This window comes from Takifugu rubripes, chromosome 22 (genome assembly GCF_901000725.2).
Source record: "Takifugu rubripes chromosome 22, fTakRub1.2, whole genome shotgun sequence".
Lineage (NCBI taxonomy): Eukaryota > Metazoa > Chordata > Actinopteri > Tetraodontiformes > Tetraodontidae > Takifugu > Takifugu rubripes.
In genome coordinates, this window is record NC_042306.1 from 5,141,606 (window position 1) to 5,156,345 (window position 14,740).

The following is a 14,740-nucleotide window of genomic DNA, read 5'->3' on the forward strand; positions in this document are numbered from 1 at the left end:
ACACTCCTGCTTCTCTCCATATTGTCAGCAAGAAAAAGCCAATTTATAAATGCTGTCTATTGTACATAAAAATATTAAGGAATGAATAAGCCATTACTATAACATGACATAAACAGTTTAATGCCTGCATGTAATTAAACAGCAACAAAATCACTATGCTAGAGAGGATATAAACAGCAGTAAACTCTGAACTGAACTGACCCAACACATGCGGCCGGGCAACGGCCTCTGCAGGCATTAATGTTGGACTAATGTGCTCTTCCTTTTACTAGAGGGACTATTATATGAGAACATGTTATTTTGGCTTGAAAGGTTCTTGAAAGGTTTCTCCAGAGACATTTGGATCCATCTGGCTGTACATATGTCATCGATCTGCTAAATGTGTATTTCATGCTAGCTCAACAGTGTAAACAGATGTCCTACTTTACAGTTGGGATGCAATTTATGTGTTTTTGTCCTCTGTCCCACATATGAAAACAGTCAGCTACTAGCTATTGCAATAGACTCAAGCATGGGAGCATTTATTAGTTCTGATTTTCATTTTCTTCAGAACAGTTCAGATGTTCCAAAATACAAGTGCTGCTGCATAATTGTTGCGATTCACAAAAATATGAGGACAAAAGATTTAAGTAATCTTTGGTTACCAGAGGAGGGTGGACTCTGGGATTGTTGGAGCCAGAAGGACACTATCCCAACAAATTACTATAGTTTCATCAATAAATGAAATGTCATTGGAATATTGCCCCATCGCAAAACTATATTAAGCTATATAGAAACAGCTTTGGCATTGTACAGCCACTGATTCCAGAGTTAACAAGATAACTAATTCATTGCAATATTCATGTAGGTTTTACATGACCTTCCAATGATTTGACATCACAGAGGCATAGTTGGATGCACATCCATTCTTTAAACCTAAAACCTTTCATGTAGTTTATTTACATGAAAACTAATGAAAAGCAAGTGTGTTCATGTGAGTGTGCATGTTGACTTTGATGTGATAAACTTAGAGGGAGGGTTCAGTTACGCGATTGAATACCCTGCCTCACACCTTGGGGGATTTCAAAAGGGCACAACACATCAACCATACCTTCCCTAAGTATTTTGTTAATTAACTTTTTTTTAGGATGGTTTATCAGGCACACAACTGCAAAGTCTTCCCAGAAAACCAAAGCCATAAATAATTTTCAGCAATTAATCTCAACTTATCTAAAGCTAACAAAAACAAATAGAGACTTATTTTTTGTGTGCTTTTAAAGGTAATAAAAGTATTCTCTCCGCCCCCTACACACCCAGCCTGGCAACTTCTATCTTTGTGAGGACTTCTATAGGCCTAACCCTAAGCCCAACTAACCCTTATCCTCACCCTGACCTAAACCCAATTCGAACATCAACCTTAGAACCATGTACGAACCCTTAAACAGTCCTTTGAAGTTGTGAGGACCAGTCAAAATGTCCTCACCTGACAAAAATATCCTCCTTGGATGGGATGCAGACTTCAGTACTCAGTGTGTAAGTGCAAGTAATAGAGCACACACACATACACAGAGGACATAGGAAGGTCAGTGAATTAACTGAAAACACTGAGATAAAAGCACATTAAGTGAGGTGTTTGACTCAGAACCAGAGCGTTAACATAATAACAGTGCATAATGCTCTGAGCCAGAGATTGCTTCAGCGGTAATCCACATGTACTGATACGTCTATTATGATTGCCTCAGTGTTACTTTGACAATGGCAGCAGGTGTACTGACACACAAGCTGAGACTGAATCCCAAACATGGTGTCCCACGCCTCCCTAAGCTAATTTGATGGTGGAAAGATATGCTCAGTGTTGACCACTGAGAGATAATCAGCCCAAAGAGGAGGATGGCAAAGGAGGAATGAAGAAAGGGAGGTGGCACGATAACACTGTGTCCTTGTCCCTTTTATCCACATACAGCCACACAAATCAATCAATAAAAGCTGAAAAGTGGTGCAGTGTGGTGAGAGAGGTCACCGGGAGTCTGCCCTTCAGCCCCTGGACGAACAAGGACATCTGATTGTGCTCTCAGTGGAAAAAGGGGATTGTTTATCACTTAGAATGACTGAATAAATCTGATATCTGTATTTGCTGACTATTTTTTCAGATATATTGCTACTGCTTCTGCTTTCCTTCATTCCTCCCACCTCTAAAGTTCACATTCTCATGAACAAAGCTGCTCTTATAGATCATTTATCAGTGTTTTTACTGGTGAACTACATTGCTGCTTTTACTGTACAGCTGTTTTGGAGAATGTTCCCTTCATTATCTTTACATGGAGCCGAGCCAGAGTCTCCCGGCGGCAGCCGGACATTTTGTTGAAGGGTTTCATTCATCTCTTTGGGTTTGCAGAGCTCTTTCTCCAGTCTGAATCATGTAGGCAGTAAAATACACAAATGGTTTGAACTGAACAAGATAAACACTTTCTTTGTAAGGACGGTGGCTGATAAAACGCACAAATCCAAATTGTCATCACAACGCTGATTTAACGTCCAAACACACACATGCACCCTCACGCCTGCACATGCATCACATGCGTCGAGTAAGTGGCAAACATGTTTCACAGATTGTCGAGTCCAAAAAGTCATTCGCTGTTTCTGTAACAGCTTCAGCAACTGCCAAGCACACATCACTGCTCAGCCACTTATCACCCAAAAGATGATGAAAGGAGAGGAGAAAGGAAATCATTTTATTAGAATGACACAGCAGAAGTTACTTATAAAGGTTGATTCATCTGACTAATGTTAATCTTCCCCTGGTTCAGTGCCTTGCAACTGAATTCTGTTGTTTGCCGACTATATTTGCAGGTTAAAGAGAAGAAAAAAAAGGCAACTTGCAATTTCTGGTGAGAAGCTCCAGTCAGATGGGGAGAGCAGGTACACAAACAGCAACTATCTGAAAGATGCCTGAAAATGATGCATTTTAGATTCCATATGAGAAAGACTGTGGGCTACAGGAGATATTTGAATACACAATGTGAGGCTCCTGCAACTCCTATAGGGATCAAAATGACTGAACTGGCAGGGGATGAATGTGGTGCGGTGATAGATAGCTGGGTGGAAAGAAAAACGCAGAGATGACTGCCGGGCATGGCACGTAAGTGCACACACTGAGCATACAGCACAATGGATGTATTTTCACACAGTATGACCAATATATATATATTTTTTTCTCTCGCCCTTTAAAGTAAACAATGTGCTGCCAAAAATAGTCACGGATTCACGATCTATCTCGGCATCTACCTGCCTATGGGGTTAAGATGACACGGCGGTTGGAGGAAGGGTTAACACGAACAACCAGTTTAAGGAGATAAGCTACACCATAAATCTGCAATATTATCTGCTGCAGGCAACAGAGAGGAAACGCCTGGCGAGCTTTAAGAAAGCCGTGGCTTTCAGGGCATCATCACAATTTAGGATAAGAGTCTATTGTTTAGGTTTTGTAATCAATCAGAATAACAATACACTCCGCTCAATAATGTCCTCCAGAGAAAAACAAAGAAGAGGCAAATAATTGTGGAAGCCCTTTACTGCATAATGGAAATAAAGCGCTTGAGCACGGAACACCACTGTTAAGTTATTCTATTTTTTGAAAACAAACGTACGCTGGACTTCTTTTGTTTTGGACTGGGTGCAGCTTTTGAGTGGTATCAGTTAGTGACTGCGAAATCCTTTACAGGTCAGCGCAGTGTAAACAGTGTCATTAGCAGGATGTAGCAATTTTGTTTCCTGATTCTTCATCATTTCTTTTGTTGTTTCTTTAATTGGAGGACATTGCATTACAATATACTACTCTGCATTACCATTGCAACAAATGCATCATCGTCAATAAAAAGCTAAATGATGTGGTGACTGAAAAATGGCAAAAACCATGAAAAAAGTGATAAAGCCTTGGATAATGGCGGCTAACTGGTTGTTCTTGAAAGGTAGCTGGGAGATTTGCTCCCAGATTACTGACATTACCCAAAGAGTTCAATTTTACCATGTGACTCTCAGCCTCCTCCTCACTGCACTTGTGCCCCCAGTGCACACACACACACACACACACACACACACACACACACACACACACACACAAACAGATTTAATGTGGTGGTTTCTATCATTCTCTGTTCTCTCCATTACTTTTATGTGCATGTTGCATAAAACAGGTTCTATGATCTGAATCCCATCCCCAAGAGTCCTTCATGTGTTTTTGAAACGCAAATTCCCACAAACGTACACGCACTACACGGTTGGTGCCTGGGCAAAGAGGTTTCTGCTGCATTCGCTGCTCTGTTCAGGCTCTTGTCAGATAGTACACAACCTGCACGCAAAACCTGCTTTTACTTTGATGGCACGTAATTATGGTGAGCGTTAGATGATCGGTAACACTCAGATGATCAATGACATTTCGTAAACAGCCTGCGAAAAAGACCTTCTCATTGGCACATTTGGAAGCTCATGATTGCGCATCGATTGGTCTAAGATGTATCGAGCATTGTTGTTCAGCTGCAGTTTAGTGTGTCAGGTGTCTGGGCCAAGTAGCTTTGAATTTAGCATCTACTGAAACACATTTCTGTGCAGGCAAACATTCTTTACCGACAACAATGGTTTATATTTAAATAGCACCCATATAGTAACCTAACAATGTTAAATATAGTGATGAGGTGACAAAAGGGAGGGTGATTCAAGAGCAAAAGTCACAACAGGCTATCTGAGGAAAGCAGATAACTTTTTTCATTTAAACATTTCAAAATTAGTGCGGACGTCAACATTTCAGAGATTAGGGGCTGTGAGACAGAAAGCTCCTTCTTTCAAACATTCCGAGTGAGAGAGCAGAGAGCAGGACCAGGGGTTCCAGGATGAAGTGTATGGTAAAAGGTCAGAGAGAGACTTCGGACAAGGGCACAGAGGAATTTGTAGGTCAGCAGGAGGATTATAGAGGTAATGCAAGATTTGACTGGGAGCCAGTATAGGAGGAAATAAGGGCCAGTTCTGGGGTAGTGCCTGTCTGGAGGATTAGTGAAAACCCCAGACAAAATTTTGTAACAGTTGTCCAAGTGGGAGGTTATAAAAGTAGGAATGTGACAGGAGGTGGGTTTTGTGATGGATTTTGGGCAGATGTACTAACCGGTTGATGGTTAAGAACCTAGAACTATAATAGAGCGGCACCAGTAATGTTAAAGCTGTGACATAGACTGGTGCAGGAGGTCAAAAGCTGCAGAGAGTACCATAAGAATGAATAATGTGATGCGACCAGAGTCAGCAGCAGAGAGCGTGTCCTGATTTTCATAAGGGCAGTCCCTGTAATCTAGTGTCTCGTACAGCCCATAATTAGACCTATACTGTTGGAGACATCTGCTTTTTCTGGGAGGTGTGAGAAGGGAGACCTGGGCCAGACAAAGGTAAGTAGATTTGATAGCTCAGACAGGGAGGCGGAGACTTTAAAGGGGTGGCAGACAAGGAGAAACTGATATATTTAAAGGACCCAGACTATGGTGAAACAGAGCTCTGTGACCAAAAAATCCTCTTCTAGCAGCTAGTCCTTCACTGCAGCCCGAAACACAAGGGGGATGGAGGAAATTTTGCAGCAAATACTGAGCTGTGTGGCTGGAAGGTGGTGGAGAAGTGGGAATAAAGTCATTGTTCAGCCAGTGTGCAGCCTGATCTCAGATAACCAGGGCGGTTTGTTCGGATGTTCTTGATAAGGTTCAGTTGGTGTGAGAAAGACAAATGTAATGCAGTTGTGTTTCTACACTCAAGACCAGCATGTTGTTTGTTGTACATATTCATATCTTTTACAGTGATTCCCAAATCACCAAACTGCTGCCTGCACTCCAGGCAAACAGTGTTTCCAAACAGTTAATAGCGCTAGCATTAACCTAATTATATACAGCCCATCAATTCAGCCAGGGATAGTTGTCATTACTTTTGACAAAATAAAAACTTCCAGTATAGAATCAATCAACTTGCCTCTTTTTCTTCTGTTCAAAATCTACCAGCATGAGTCAGAATTTACTAAAAAAAAAAAAGACAAGAAAATGCGCTGCTATTATCATGCTAAACGACATACTGCATGGGCTGAATGGAAATGGGAAATTTGACAGGCACAGCGACAGTAACCAGGGCTGCTTAGAAAATTGTGGGAAGAGAAGAGCTGAGAGAAACAGTGACCATATAATTTAAATAAGACAATACCCCCCCCAAAAAAGGAACAGAACTGTCGCTGAGCTGCTGACCTTCCTTCACAGCCTTTCTTCCATCTCTCTTAACTCCTATTTCAAACAAACACATACGTCCCTCTATTCCTCCCTGTGAAGAGGGCTACCACTCGTTGCATCTGCATGTGTAAGGGTTGTGTCAGTAATGACAATGTCCCAGCGTTCCTCTCTGCCAATTAGCCAGGCCGTAATTACACCGACACATATGGAGCTGTCAATCAGGCGGCTCCTCCACACAGGAACTCAACCACCCAGCAGAGAGAGTGAGAGAGTCGACATCGAAATGAAGCCTGGGAGAGAAGGAGAGTTTCCAACTGCCAGCTCCAAACGACCGCTTGCTGTGACAATAAGTAGCATGAGGAGAGTTTCGTTCAATTATTCTAACTGTGAAGCGATCCCACAGTTCACAGAATGCCATGGAACCAGCGAAGAGTGGAGCTCCTGCGACCTTCTTGTTTTTGAACTGTGGAGCAGTTCAATTCTCTTTCCCCTTTTATGGAGGTGATGCATTTTTTGGGGGGGTTTGTCAATATTATAAATAACAAGTCAATGGTTTACCACAAATTATGTACAAGGGCTTCTAACACATGAAAAAGGAGATTGGACGGGTTGCATGTGTCACCTTGCCGTGTTTTTAAACCAGCACATTCTCTGGGACCATTGTTCCTTTTACTGACGCAAAATAATATCTTAGAGTCGTGACGCGCACCTTTATTATGATGAACTAAGCCGCTTTATTTTCTCACACATCCCGCCGCTGTAAATACACAATCCACTTTGAGTTTAAAATAAATTATAATAAAATGGGAAAAAGAAACACCATTCTGACCAATGGGCTATTCATCTATTTGAGTAATGCCACAGAAGCTACAGTGACAAGCTGTTCTATTGAATTATTTAGTGGTTCGGCAGTTTCAAACTCTGGGTCTGAGCCACCCTGAGGGGGCAACATAAAGGCTGCTCCAAGCTCCGACGAGATTGTCAAATTTTTAATATGAACTAAAATGAAAGCTCGCTGGTGTGGAGTGATCAAAAGATCCTTTAGTTCTGCTTTAGTTCTTGGTTCTATTGTCCTGAGTGTAATGAACTAAATACCGACTGCATGCTTTAAATCAATATCAAGTCATCAATACCAAATGACATTATTGTAAATGACATTTACATTAATGCTTGTCCAGGGGCATTAATTAATTCCTGCTTCCACGCCTGTAAATAATTTATTTAGTTCAACGTTATTAGAGGGCCCAATTTCCCCTGAGCGCCACTGACAGGCTCAAATTCTTGAAAGTTCTCTGATAAAGAAGTGAACCTGGATTCTGCTCAAACTGTCTGTCAGGTTACGGACCAGAGAGAGACAAGGTGCGTTTGAGAATTAAGGGATATATTAATCACAGAAAACCAGGGTAATAAGTGAATTTATTCAGATTGCACTTTGTGAAACCAGTAAACAAACTCTGCAGGTGTGAGTAGATTTAATGTGAAGTTCGCAGAGATGGTAAGAAGATGGGAAGAGGAGAAGGAAGAAGTTGCAGGTCCTACCTCTGGGATGTCTTCTTATATTTGCGCCTGCGAAAAAAGAGCAAACGCAAGAGAAGTGAGATTATCATAATACTGCCATTTCTGACATTTTGCAGACACTTTTATTAAAATGACAAGACACTGAAGAAAATCCAAGAGCAAGTGCCGATTCCGTTTCTTTCCTCAGGAACTAGCAGTTGTGATTGTATTATAAGACATTTTAAGATTGTGTGTGCAAAACCCTTCATTTACTACTTTGCTTGGAGGCTTTTGGGTTATTTATTTTCTTCTGGCTAACTTCTGTAAGTTATATTTCATGATTCGGAAAATCAATTCTTGTTTTACCTTTGTGACCATTTTCAACTTGAAAATCTGCTAAATCTAGCTCAAGTACACATCTGAAACAAACGTCTCAGAATTTAGAGATACAATAAATACTTTTGCCTAAAAATAACAACAAACAAAAATGATAAATACCTCCTCCTCCCCCCAGATCACATGTGAATTCATAGATTTCCTTGATTTATCTCTTTTGGGAGGGGGCAGTGCCAGAGTAGTTTTCTGTCATATTTTATTTATTGGAGTTCACACTGTAAATCAATGTAAATACAATTACTTATCCTAGTGAGGCAAGTGCGCCCCCCCCCCCACACACACACACACAAACACAAACACAAACACACAAGGGGTGCGAGTGAGCTCTCCACCCTATGACATTCCATCTACTTTACAATTTCTACTGCCCCACACAAACACACACACACACACACACGCTAGGAGCCTACACAATCACATTAAAACACATTAAAATACACCTACTACTATCACTTACTTATAGCATTTGGCATAAACACACCCACATCTCTGAATATAGATAGATAACAGCAATTCACTCCAAAAGCTAAAACACACACACACACACACACAAACACACAGACACACACATGCACGCACACACATACACACACAAAGCCACTTAGGACACTCATGAACCCACTATCATTAAACTAGATGTGCATTTAAATTCAAGTCATGCAGAATTCACAGCACTTAGCTTGATTTGTTTCTCACGCGATTCCTGTATTAATCTTTCCTCAAGCTCAGCCTTAAAAGTGCAAGCAAAGGAAGTTGGTCTCCATGCAGATACATCAAAAAATTCCTTCGTGAGTATATTTAGGGCCATAAAAGAAAATGAAAGTGGTGACAAAAACGTATACTATTTTCATTTGTTCTGGGTAAAAGGTAAAATAAGAAAGGGGTATCTCTTTGGCTTTCTACATTCAGCTGAAGAATGTCCTCCTTTTTGCCCTTCCCTGCCACCAGTGAACCTGTTTTACATCCAAATGCATGTCAACATCATGGAGACGCCTCTAATCAGGAGGGAACATCCTCAGCATAATGAGAATGTGGGCTGAAAGAGGTCATGGAAATTCCAAGAAATAACGTGATTATAGAGATTAAAGCCTGGTTGTAAAGAAAAATGTCACCGTAAAGGTTTAGTGGGTTTTAAACATGTAATTTTCTTTTAAAAGCTCTTAGTTTAATTCATTTAGTGTCTTGCAAATTCGATCCAGCCAAAGAGTGTTCGCAGCACCACCTTGATCCTCCTTCGGCCAATTCTAAGTTGCCATTCCCTTGAGAAGGCTCTCTGCAATGAACTGTTGATCAAGTGATTAAATAAATCATTGATTTACATTGATTGGCAGATGACAGATTAGTTCTTTTACAGGGATCTAATTTATCAATGGAATGCTCCACAAACAACACACACTGCCGATGCCTTCATCAGTGTTTATTACAGGTTTGAGACGTCGCTGGATGGTTAAGCCCATACATAAAATGTCCCAAGCAAATTCTCTCTCTGTCATCTGTGGATGATTGGTGTCCTCTGTGGAGTACTCTTTGATAGAAATCCAGCACACACACAAACACACACCCATGCACGCACACACATGCACACATCATACAGCTGCCAAACAAATCTCAGAGGATAAGCTGGCCACACACACAGTAAATGTCACCAAGCTGCCACAAGAACTCACCAACGCACAGCCAATCTATATCGTCCGCATGCGTGACCAACCCTTCTAAGCGACGCAGATGCACACATGCATATACTGCAAATCCCTCCCCATTAAACAAAAAACAGACAGTGTACGAAGTGACAACATCTGTGGGGGCTGCCTGTCAGTTGAAGCTTCCTCTCTTCAGGCTGAGGCTCTTTGTGAGATTAAAGGCTAATGTGATCTCTGACACGCAACAGGAGCCCTCAGAACATCCAGCAGTCTGCAGTGAAGCAGTATAAAAACAAAGAGGCCTTTTTTTGTTCTATAAATATCAGGAATAAAGATGCTTATGCTCAGAATCATTCATTATGTTGGCCAAAGGAGAGCGGCAATGAAGGACTCAGAAGAAAATGAATGCGTCAGAGGGAGAGAGTGGGGAGGGTCTGCGTCTTTCGCTTTGCCACGGCGATATAATGATGTGGAGACAACAAAAATAATGTGAGTGATGGGAGATTGACAGTTTCCGCCAGTCAGCTATTCACATTAGCTGCAGGACAGCGGAAAACTGCTTTTCATTCAGACTTCCAGCAGCAACATTAAAGATTGATTATGTAAATGCAACACAGTGGGCCCTTCCTTCCGAGTGTGAGGGCTGGGGTTTAAAAATGTATCATACCTGCCTCAACTTATTCACTCGTGCCGGGCTTTCTTCTCAAGACAAAAGGTCAGGAAGGTGTTGATTGGATGGAGGAATGAGTGAGGGAAAAGTAATCTTGAATTATTAACGGTGAAAATAAATCCAAGAAATGAGGCTTTCTGGGAAGGCTTTTGTATTATTTAAGAGCGATATTATGCGTGAATGTGATGTGATATCTGCGGTTTCAAGATTGTAAGACAAAATGTGCATCGTCATTAAATTCACTGCTAGCATCCTCTTTCTACAGGGACAACAGGTGCTTATTGGACATCAGTTGCTGTTGCCTTGAGCAATTGTGATGCACTAAAATAAAGGCTCTGCAACTGATACGCAGCTGTTTGGGTAATTGCTCAGGTTTTGCTGTAATATTTTCTTTATATTCTGTCTCTTATTCACAAACTGACAGATTGACACCCTCAATAAATAAACCGTGATGTAACACAAACTCTTCACTGTATTCTCTTTTTAAAAATCTAAAGCAAAGCTATTGCAAATACATTATTACAACTGATTTGGCATGTACACACTACACACTACACACTACACACACACACATACACACACACACACACACACACACACACACAAACACACGCTTGTTGAAATCAGTAAAAATAAAATATACTCACAGTCCACGGAGCCTGAGCCAAATCTTTTCGATCTGTTCCGGCTGAAGGTACTTCAGGGCCGTGCTTTCAAACTCCTCAATCTCTTTGGTGGGAGACTCCATGTCGGTAGCTCAAAAGTGTTCTGGATGTGCCAACAGCAGACCCCCCCCCCCCCCAAATAAAAATAACCCAAAACTTTTTTCCTGTGAGCGACGAGAAGGTGGCGAGCCAAGAGACGCTTGCGTTTTGGTGGAACTCACAACGTGGCCAAGGCTTCTTCATTCACAAGTGCGACGGGCTGGTTCTCATCTTTCCTGTTCCTCAATTGTCGATATGAGAGAGTGACTAAAACTCAGGATCACTCCGCACAAGCAGCTCAACTCTAGCACTATGTCTCTCTCCCTCGCTCTCTCTCTTCCCCCCTCTTTCTCTTGCCGTTCACTTCTCTCCTGTGTGAGCACAGGGGTCCTGGAGCCTTGCCATGCTCTCCCAGCAACGACGGGATGCAGACGGCAGGGCAGCTCAATCCAGGATTAACGTTCACTGCTGAGCTCTCTGCACATGAGGGGGGGAGGAGAAACACCAGCAGTGAACGAGAGGGAGGAGTCTGGCTGATAATGAGTGGCGGTGTTCCATTCCACCCGCTGGAGAAACAGAGGAAATCTGAAGGGACTGGAGAGGAAACAGACCTTCGGGGTGACGTTGAGGAGGCGTGCAACTCTGGCCATTTGCAAAAATAATGGAAATGATAACATATAACAGGCATTTCCCAATGTGACCTTTGCACCACAGATATCTCCAGATCACCATTCAGAGTGAGTATATTAGTGTCTCTTGATGTCTTCTACTTCTGACAATTTGACCTTCCCCATACTATTAAATATGCATATGCTGACCGAAACAACAGCATAGTCTGGGCATTCCTATTCCATCACTCCCTCAATGACAGTGTACAGAGAGGTGAGTTCAAAACGCTCGTGCATCATGACCTCGAGCACTAATGTGACCAATTCAAATACACAAGTGTGTCGGGAAAACCGACCGTGCATCTGAATAAAAAAAATGGTTATTGTGTCTAGGAATGGACTAAAATAGATACATGTGTGCTAAATAGACAGGTGGACAGAAGATCGAATGAGGACCTGTAAACAAAGGAACCTAAGCATGTATACATTAAATGGTTTCCCAAACATTAAGTTGTAAAAGCTTAATCAGTGGCTGCTCTGCTTCAGTAAAGTGTATGCAACCTGTTCCATTTGTCCAAATTTGCTGTTTTTCCCATTTTCTTCAAGTTCAGAACTTGCAATGATGAGTCAGCTCACAGGAGCTCCTCCCATTCTCTTAGGTCTTTCAATTACTTGATGCAGGATGTGGGGATAATGCTAGGGCACCACCTCAAAGAGTCTTGGGCTTTCATCTACCGAGATGGGTCCGGTGTTGGAGGGAGGAGAGAGGTCTGCTTGAGTGCCATGAAGCCTGCTGATGTTTTCTTCAAAGGCACACTTATCTGTGTCTCTTTCTTCCTCTGTCTTTGGTTTTTGGTCCTTTTCCTGGTGGCTTGTGTTGGAGGCGCTGTTCCAAATATCATTTTCTTCCCTTTTTGAGGAGCTATAAAAGCTGAAAGAAGAGCGCGAGTCGCGGACACGGTTGGTAGGTCAACCTGAGGGAAAGTCCCAACAGCAATTTCACATTTCAGCACTTGCTGTTCACAGGATTTCACCCTTGGGACCTGCTGTATTGCTTTGCCTTGTTGTGTTAGTGCCGGACAGAGCAAGGTTGAACTTTCTCGAGCAAGCTGCAGCCAAAAAAAACCACGGAAGGATATAGCATTTCTACATAAACTGTGTTGGACTGATATATTATTCACAAAGGTGAAAAAAAGATAATTTCTTAGAGGTTTTTTACGGCACTGTTGGCCCTAAATACCATTGATAGCGTGAATGGAATAGAATATAAAAAATACAAAAATTCTCATTTGACAGGGCTCAACCCACCTCCCCTGCTAATTAAGTATAGTTAACGTTTTCATCTTAATACTACTTATATGTCCACGTACTTGCACTTATATGTACCGGTACTTTTGTTAAGGGATTTCTTTTTTTCAAACTTTTGTTTATTTAATGTCAGGGCAATTAAAATCTCGCCCACAGACAGCATAAGAAGTCAACTGGGGATGGAACACACAACTTTCTTGCTGTGAGGCAACAGTGCTAAAAACTTTGCCACTGTGCTGCTGTGCTAATAAAAAATGTAACCTGATCACAGTCCAAAATCAGTTTACAATGCAAATAAAACACGATGCTTATATATGAGCAGTATGACTATCTGAAATAACACAGATATCAGGATTATAATGGTTGTAGCAGCTCAGAGATGCTATCAGCATACTATTCATACCATCATGAAACTATGTTGATATGTTGAATACATTTCTAGCTCTTCTGGCCTTCTTAATTATACCATCACACATCATGCACAGCTGCCTGCTCTGGAACTCAACGCAGGCACTGACCGTACAGGAAATCAGGAAAAACAATGTTTCCATAATTATGGTGAACACCCATCAATCTGTGGTGGACCTATGCTACGCTAACATTGCTAGGATGGCTGAGCTAGCTTGAATTTTATTCACCTCTGCACATGCACTAGCCTCCACCCCACTCCCTCAACCATCCCGTCGGTGTTTGGCTGACAGGTGGTTTGTTATGTTTTGGTTCAACGCCTGTCCCACTAGTGTTTTTTAGACATTTACAATGTCTCCAGGGGTCTTCAGGGGGCACGCAGCTAGCAGATCAATTGAAGACATCGCCGATTTGAAACAAAAATGAAATCGCGCCGAAACCATGCAAGATCACGCTCTGCACCTTTAAAATTCAACGTTGTTGAGAGAGATGTGCCCTCGGCTTCCTCAATATATCAGAGAATCCTTTAATGATGAACCGATGATTGAAACACCTTCTCTGATGGACAGAACAGTGGCAATGAAGGACAGTATGTGATGCGACAGGACATTTTTTCCTTTCAAAGATTCAGAAAATATGAAAGACCTGAAAAACAGAAAGACCTGAAAATCACGCCGGTCTATACCTAATAATTATAAATGATAGTCCATTATAGATTAGAATAACATCAAATGCTAGGAAAAAGCCTCATAAATCTTCTTCATAAAAATTAATTAACAGTGCTGCCATGAAAAAGGAAAGTACACTCTTCTGTGGTATTGTCGTCACTGTGCAAGCCCATTCGAAGCTCACACATTGAAACAGCCATAACAGTCTCTGCCATTTGGAGGTACATGAAAAATTCAAATCTCATTTAAATTTGCAGCCAAGTCGATAAGGATATCTATGCATCAAAATAGCAATAGCCCTCGCAGTAATGACCACATTTTAGTGAAGCTCATCCATCACGGAGTAAGATTTTCCATCTATATTTCATTCATCATTTGTATTGCTTAGATGGAAAGGTGGTTGGGAGGAAGTGGAGAGAAATACACAAGCCAAACCTTTGCTCTTCAGTGATATTATAGTCAACATATTTTTTTTTTTTTTGCATTACTGTTTTTTCATATAAATCCTGTGTATTTGGTAGAACTTGTACAAACAGCCATAATGTATGATGTATATAAAAGGTATTTATATTTGGGAGCCACCATAATGTGAGGCTTATTATGCTTTGACCAGCAAA

At 41.5% G+C, this 14,740-nt stretch overlaps 1 protein-coding gene across 4 annotated transcripts in view; it reads right to left on the minus strand.

Annotated features, from left to right (window-relative positions):
- pde1cb (phosphodiesterase 1C, calmodulin-dependent b) overlaps positions 1-14,740 on the minus strand; it is a 60,149-nt gene that overhangs the window by 27,939 nt on the left and 17,470 nt on the right. Inside the window, exons 1-2 of one of the 4 annotated variants that reach the window (XM_011616292.2) lie at positions 11,075-11,792; positions 7,764-7,790 (exon numbers count right to left, since the gene is read on the minus strand). The exons of the other annotated variants lie outside the window; for them this stretch is intronic. Of the exons in view, the coding sequence (XP_011614594.1) occupies positions 7,764-7,790; positions 11,075-11,175 (128 nt within the window). The 5' untranslated portion in view covers positions 11,176-11,792. Of the gene's footprint in view, positions 1-7,763; positions 7,791-11,074; positions 11,793-14,740 lie in introns of those variants that run through there. 4 annotated transcript variants of the gene reach the window in all.